Source organism: Fundulus heteroclitus, chromosome 3 (assembly GCF_011125445.2).
Source record: "Fundulus heteroclitus isolate FHET01 chromosome 3, MU-UCD_Fhet_4.1, whole genome shotgun sequence".
Lineage (NCBI taxonomy): Eukaryota > Metazoa > Chordata > Actinopteri > Cyprinodontiformes > Fundulidae > Fundulus > Fundulus heteroclitus.
This window is the reverse complement of record NC_046363.1, coordinates 27,172,072-27,180,306: the sequence shown is the minus strand read 5'-3', so window position 1 is coordinate 27,180,306 and position 8,235 is coordinate 27,172,072. Positions and strand designations below refer to the sequence as shown.

The window sequence follows — 8,235 nt, the reverse complement described above, 5'->3', positions numbered from 1 at the left end:
CCTTTTATTTCAACAATTGTTGCCTTCTTTGGAAAATCAGCTTTCTACACGGTCTATAAACAGAGTTACCAACAGATATACAAGTGATTGGTGGTATTCCTTTAGTTTCTACCTCTTCATTTTTCTTTTCTAACAGCTGAATTAGTCTTTTCTGTACATACGAGTTAAAATGTGAATGGTCATTTGCCTGCATCTTCAGGTCTGGTCATTTCATACCCGCTTCCCCTCCCCCCCGTACAAAATGGCTGCAGACATTTCGTACTGATGCATCAATTTGTACCTGCATACCAGGGCTGGGCGATAATTGTATTTCATAGATTATTTAAAATCTAACATTTCATTTTTGGAAAATTGGGATTTTATTTTGCCACTGCCATCATTGGACTTCCACGAAGAGAATAGCATGCAATGTTGAAGCTATGTTTGAGAAAATAGAGTCAAAATATTGTAGAGGAAACTTTGTTTACCACAATACGAGGCACTTTAATATACTCCTTTACTATTTTTTTAAGTTAGTTTGAAGCTCATTGTGTAAAACCAATAGCAACAAACATTTAGTTATATTGTCATTGTTTACAACGGCAGGGCCGCCATCTTGTTTTACATGCGTGTTTGCACAGCTTATATTTACTGTAGTTGCACTTTAAATTCAGGCAACTCCCAGATGAGATGCTTGACATAAAAGCAAGTTTTTAAAATAATTTTTTGCTGAAACAAAAAGTAGGTAAAAAAAATAAATACAAATTTTTATTTATTTATATATATATATATATATATATATATATATATATATATATATATATATATATATATATATATATATATATATATATATATATATATATATAAATTGGATTTGCTATAATAAATTCAGACATTTTATTTTTAAGCTATATCGCCCAGTCCTACTATGGCCATATACTCACAGCAGTAGTCTTACAGTATAACAAAAAATAAAAGCGCAAATAGGAATCATTTTGATTTCACTTGTCATATTTTAATGTCTTTATTAATTCAAATAATTTAAAACTGACACAAAATATCCAGCCATCAGCTGATCCCGTAACAGATGTATCACAGGGACCTTTTCAGAGCCTTTCAGGATATGTGGGCCTCACATGCTTTACGAACAGAAGGTCTGCCAAAGAAACGATTCCAGTTCTGTGGTTCAGAAGCAAAAACATAAGACATCTTCTGTACTGCAAGTGAACATAATGCTTGTGGGGAACCATGGGTAGCAGAAGCTACCTAAACAAATATGAAACCAAACATTTTTTGTTTTGTTTTTATGTTTTGCAAGTTTAATAAAAGATGACTGACAACAGGCTTATCCCCTTATCTCCCTTACAGCGGCTCCTCGACATCATCCCCCACGACCGTAACACAGCCAAATGTGGACATGTCAATGATTTGAAAATACTGGACAGTGAAAATAGATATTTTTTTTAAAAACAAAAAGAAGAAACAACAGATTTCCCAAAATCCAGAGTTAATTCTTCCATACCTTCACCACGTTTGGACTATAAGAAAAATACAGCTTACAAAAATTCACTTCAGCGCAGCGTTTCGATCCCGATAGTGAACCCGCGTACTTTTTTTTTTTTTTTAGCAAATTTTCCATAAAAATCCTTTAAGCACATTTTGAAAACTTTGTCCTAGTTCAGACTCAAGAACAAGGCAGGCTGTGCAGTACACGGTACCACCACAGCAGCAAGAAACACTTTAAAAATACCTGATGGAGTCCAAAACAATAGGAATCACGCGTCATTAATAGACATTAAATGCCATACTTAAATGACATCGTTCAGTCAGACTGGCTCAAAGGAAGAATACAGATCATTGATTCTGGTGTAAATCTGTCTGCAGCTGCTTTTTATAGTGTCTTCAGGTATGGAAGTAATTAACAAACCTGTAGTGCCGATAGGTTTAAAACGAGCTGGAGGCAAAACAGAGGTACAACAGGGACAGTCTAGAAAGAGTCAGGGGAAGAAAAAAAAAAAAAAGAACTAAAAATTCTGCACAGTTCAATACTTATTTACACTCACGCTCACACTCATACACAGAAATGTTGTGGAGGTGTTAAAGTCGCCTCAGGGCACGCTTTTTATCCGCTTTCTTTTTCCCTGCTACGTTATTGATGGTACTACTACTGTTGCTGCTGGTGGTACTGGCCGCGTTGGCTCCATTACCCAGAGCTGCAGGTACGGCTGCCATGCTGGGCCCCGCTCTTTTCGTAGGGTCACCTGCATGCTTCTTTGGCTGCGGGCCGTCATTCGGGTCCTGAGGCGCCCCGGAGGTCCCGCCCGGCCCACCGATAGCGTGGATTTCGGTGAGGAGACGGGCACGGGACTCGTACTCGGCATAATCCTCTAAAAGCAGCCGCCCGGCTTCTTCATTTAGGGCCGATTCGGGGTTTGGATGGATGAGAAGACACTTGATGGTCTTTTTTTTTTTTGTTTGGGGGGGGAGAGAGAAAAAAGGTTTTAGAATCATGTAGATTTCCGTGAATATATCCGTACGACCAAACTTAAAGGTGAATCTTACAAGTAAGACATGTCTGAGGCCGAGCTCTGCCTTCCAGTCCCTCTTCAGCACGTTGACACAGATCTCTCCCTTGTGACCCACGTTTGGGTGGAAAATCTTGGTGAGGAAATACCCCTTGGGTGGAACAGCAGGGAAGTCCTTCCCGAGGACCAGTCGCATTCGGAAAATGCCGCCGGCAAATGGTGTTCCCTCTGTCAGAGCATAAAGAATTCATCACATGAGAATGTATGCCATCACTCTGCCAACAGAGGACAAATGCCCCCCCCCACCCCACACACTTAAAAAAAAAACAACAATAAAAAAAAAAAAAAGGTCAGAGCTGCAGCTGAGGAAAAAAAATAAAATAATGTCTGTAACAGAAAACATCAGCCATACGAACTGTAAAGTATAAATAACTATACCCTTATAAAAACACTTGGTATCACTTGAAACCAATTCAATGCATAAGCTCTAACGTCAACCTTTGCATCACTGCATAACAAATAAGCTAATGAAGAGAGGATGTTGAGTGAGGAAGCAGAGATATAACATGGAGGCCGCTGACTGGTCCATCGTTGCAGTCTGACTCACAAAACACCAATTAAGTCCTTAAATGATAAAAATAGGAGCAGAGTAATGATGGCATCTTTTTTTTTAAAGATATATCACAGCCCGACGTCATCCCCAACGCTTTTTGCTGTTTTGCACGAAATCTCTGCAAAACTAAAAGATGTTTAGCGTTAGTCTTTTTCCCTCCCAAGATAATTTGCCACCCCCCCCCAAAAAATACTTTACCCGATTGGTCTGTCTATACTTTTACACGGCATTTCTCTGCTTTATTTACACTGCATGTACAGATTTTGCACAAGTATTCCTTCCTTCCTTCTGAACTATTTCACATTTTATTTTACCACCACAAACTTAAAATGTATTTTCTGTTGGATCCTTGCTGATGGGCAGACATTGAGCAGTGTATAGCTGAAGTGGGAGGAAGATTTCAGATGATAAAGTGTGCCGTGCATTTGTATCCTCTGAATCAATACTTTGTAAGAACTCTTTTCATTGCATTGAAAGTTGCAACTTTTTTGTGGTATGTCTTTACCAGCCTTGAACATTTGGAGACTGGATTTTTTATTTTTTTTTCCATCAGATTGAAAGAAAAAAAAAAAAAAAAAAAAAAAAAAAAAAAAAAAAAATCAGATAGATATCACATGTTCTCATTTGGATAAAGATCTGGACTTTGACTGGACCGTTCTAACAAACGAATATGCTTTGATCTAAACTATTCCATTTTAGCATCTTGATGGTGTTTCAGAGTAACACTAGTACTAGTTTTCTTCCAGACAGTGTTTCACACGTAGATCAAAAGGTCCAGATGTTTGTGGTGTCCTCTTCAAAGCTTGTGGCAAACTGAAAACAGGACTCGTTTCCCCCCCAAATACGTTTTGGAAAATGCACATCTCAACGTTATATTGTTAGATTGCCACCCCCCACTAGAGCTGTGGATCTCAGCAGCTCCTCCAGAGGCACCAGTGGCCTCTTGGCTGCGTCTCTGAATAATGTTCTACTTGCCTGGCCGAGCAGTTAAAGGTAGAGTCTGTCAAGTTTCCCCGTGTCCCTTTTTGAATAACTGCATGCGTAAGACCGTCTTACGTTGCTCTTCCCTTCCAAATCCCTTCCCTGGGATTTGTTAGAGTTTTTACAATCCTGCAGCTCCCACAGAGATTGATTTTTTTTAACCTCCTTTTTATGACTACATAATGTATTAACTACTTTCAGGTTGAAAGGACGATTTCAGCCAGCATAGCAAAACATGTTTCTGAACAGGATCACCAACTATTGCCCCGTTTACACTACCCCTTTTTTAACCGTGCTGAGAACTGTCCGAGCTCGGTAACTGAGATAACTATTGAGTGTAAATGGATCGCAAACTGAACTGAACCGTGCCAGACACAACCGAACCTCGCTAAATGCCGACCAGTTCCATGGGTGGGCTCGGCCTGGTTTTTCCCTGGCTCGGTTCTCAAATAAAGAGCGCATGGGCAGACCGCGTCATCTCCTCACAGTCAGCTGACTAATTTTGCAGTTTCAGACATTCATAAAAATACTAGCTTCCCTACCGTGCCACACGGTTTCCAGTGATGATTCTGCTTAGCAGTGTGATGAACCTCGACATCTGTCGTTGTTTCCTGCGTCTGTAAATCCTGATTAGACCTTGGTTTGTCTTATCCACTTACCAAAAGCCGACTCCGTAAAGTAAATTTACCAAAGGTTGCCTTCTTCGCCTGACTCTCCACAAACAACAAAATATCACAATATTAACCAAGCATAACTTCCTGAATGTTACGGGTGCTGCCATTTTTATTTGCTTGAGTCCCTCCTTCAATCCTAGAGAGCAGTAGTATCGTAGATCGTCACTAGGAGAGGAACCGTGCTAGCGTGATGTGTAAACGGTCGTAAGAACCAAGGTCAGCATGTTTAACTGATCCAAGCTCGGTCCGAGCTCGGCACGGATTGGTTTAACAAGGGCAGTGTAAATGGGGCTTAAAGCTAGGCCTGTCACGATAGTCAATAAACCAATTAATCGCACGATAAATTTTGATCACATGATTAATTAAAATGAGCGTGATAATTTGCGCAGACTTGCTTGCTTATTTCCCCCTTGTGTTTCCGTCTCCTTTCTCTGACACGACGGGATAGCAACAAGTTTTCAGTACGTTGCATCGGAGTCTGTCTGTCTTCCTGGTGCTTTTGTTCACAAATGTTCCCCAACACAATTCTGAAGCCTCTGCCCAAGACATGAATGTATCCTGAGATTAAATTTGGTGACAGAATACCTTGTGGTGGATTTTAAATTTTATACATTGGATGTCTTGGTTGTAAGGTCACCAGCTTTGAACCATTTGAAGGGACATGAACTCTGCAAAGCACAGTCGTTTTTGTTTCGCCACGCTTACAGAAGAAAATTCAAAGTTTTTGCAATTTACTGCTCATAATTAAAACAACTTGAAAGTTACTACTTATATGTCTAATTTGCACTTAAATACATTTTTTCTGAGTCATTAAAATGCAACTCACCCCCATGTAAAAGCATATTTCCGCCCTCATACAAAATTTTAAAAATCTCCATCAAAGTGGGCGGGCATGGGGGAAGCAGCCGCTAGCTTGATTTGCCATATTGAATCATGGAGAGTGAGCAGAGGTACGCTGGTGGTTACGTCAGGGTGCGGTCTGCTGCTGGCTCAAGGCGCTGACTCAGCAATGGGTGCCTTCACTAAACTTCGTCAATAACACATAAGAAGTTGGTAGATTTGTTTCCATGCGCTTTTTTGAAGAAAAAAAAAAGTCGCTAGAAGGTTTGAAAAGTGAAACAGTGCTCGCTATGGAGGCACAGAATGGAGCTGTGTTTTTTTTTAACGGAGCTGCTTTTACACCCCACAGCGGCAGAGTTCCCGGCGTCACTATATCAGAATTACATCACGTCAACAGAAAGCAAAGTTAATTCTAAATTCAATGCAAGACCACCGCTTAACCCAGGGAGGGCGCCACACTGACAATATCAGAAACAGAAGCAGGATTTCAACAAATATGCACAAATTTAAAAAAAATAAAAATAAATAATGACCAGGATATGTAGACAGTACTATAAAACAACCATGTTAACAATTTACTGCCAAAAAAAAAAAAAGTTGATTTGGGGATGAGTTACCCTTTAACTAAACTGGTGCATGTACGATGCAGAAAAAAAAATATGGCTATGTAAAAAGAGGGAAGTGCTACATAAATTCCCAAGGATTAAACAAATAAATACAAATATGCAGTTCATAATACTACAATAAGATTACTGCAGAGAGTCTTGTGTAAAAACGACCACTAGCGTGGCCTGCTGTTACGCTCCAAACTTTACCTGGTCCTTCGATAGACGTGTGAAGCTCAGTTATGTCCTCCTCACTGGGATAGATCTTGATGCCCTCGGGGGGGTCTGCAGCCAAAGCTGAAACCTCTTTGTAGACCAGGCGCAGAACGTGAGGGGGCAAATTCTCTACATTAGAGTTCTGAAGAGAAAGGGAATATAAAGCCTTTAGCACACCAGAAGTTGTGTCCATTATTAAGCAAGTAAATTCATTTTGAAAATCTCTAAAGAACTTATAACCTAACTGGGCAGACATTAAAGAGGGGAAATATAATGTTTAGAATAAACTGGGGAACGATAAACGTCCCTACAAGCACAGTTTGGCAATCAAATATTTTTTAGTGTGGTTTAGTAGCACATTTGATATTAGCCAAGTTTCATTGTTAGAGAGATATTTGTGTTGGAGACTTTAGACTGGTGCAGTGAAAGACATTATTATTATTATTATTATTATTATTATTAACAACAACAACAACAACATTATTATTATAGCCAACTGCTGAAGTGTAATGATTTATATTGTTTTTGAAATAAATACATCAACATAAACTTTTTACTATATATTGCCCATCACCAGCGCATAGCTGTGACTGACTGGTTAAAGACCAGAAATATGACCACAACTCTAACACGGAGAAAACATGCTAATTCCAAGGTGGTAGTTTGAAATAAACAGAAACTAAATGCTGGTGCAGTTGTACGTGAAAAACGACAGGAATTCAACGATGCATTTAATGAAGGACCGCCAAAAAAATAAAAATTGTGATTCTGATTGCTCGTCGATTGTGCAAGTGCAGATAAATGTCTCATAAACACATTAAGACAATCTTATGTAGCCATAAGCGTAAGCTGGCTCTGGATGGACATGGAAGATCCAACAGTTTGCTCTTTAAAGCTGGCAAATTTTGAACGCACGGCAACACTTGATGCTAAAAAAAAAACAAAAACACAACATCTATGCTCTTTACACAGAAGTTATTCTTGAAGCTGCACATTTTGTCCTATGGTTTTTCCCAATTAATGATTATTTCCATCGACAGTTTAAACGCTTGAAAGAGACACGTGAAGTCCAAATCGATCATATATATATATATATATATATATATATATATATATATATATATATATATATATATATATATATATATATAAAAAACCAGCATTTCATTACAGTATTTTTTCCTCAAGTACTATTTAGTTCATTTAGTTTGGCTACAGACGGAGGTTACGCCAAAGTATTCTCATAGAAGTAAAAGAAAGGTTTATCTGCGTATCTGACGCTTACTTGTTACGAAATTACACATTATAATCCATCTTTAACATTAAGGTGTCTACAAGATCTTAATAAGCATCTCACAAAGTTAATTATAGGTAACGGTTAGCATTTCAAACCTAGCTTAGGACAGTATCGAACAACCAGAAAACTACTATTCCTGTTAGAAAAACCCTTATTTAATTAGCTTTATTAACGAGTTATCTTATTAATAATGCACAAGTTTTAACAGAACAAATGAAATATTTAGAAAAACCTTCCGATGAGTAAATGTCGGATCAAGCTAGCAGCTAGCTGTTAGCAGCAGACTCGGTCATCAATCTTACCATCTTCGAGAAGGACGACGAATGTATGGCTTGTGTCAGATATAAAGAACCTTTTATACAATTATTTTTAAAGGAAAACTATCTTCGATGAAAAGTTAGGCCGGTCTCGGAGATTATTGCTTTTTTTTCTTTTCGATACGTTGACACAGGAACAAAAATACGTTCTACGGTTTAACCTACTGCCGCTGACCAATGAGAAG

At 38.6% G+C, this 8,235-nt stretch overlaps 1 protein-coding gene across 1 annotated transcript; it reads right to left on the bottom strand.

The window, feature by feature from the left end:
- Positions 1–990: 990 nt before the first annotated feature.
- ube2s (ubiquitin-conjugating enzyme E2S) lies at positions 991–8,235 on the bottom strand. The gene is made up of 4 exons (XM_012875194.3): positions 8,036–8,235; positions 6,431–6,578; positions 2,545–2,735; positions 991–2,442 (listed from the first exon to the last, which is right to left on the bottom strand). The coding sequence occupies exons 1-4, from the start codon at positions 8,036–8,038 to the stop codon at positions 2,080–2,082; spliced, it is 705 nt and encodes a 234-aa protein (XP_012730648.1). The 5' UTR covers positions 8,039–8,235; the 3' UTR covers positions 991–2,079.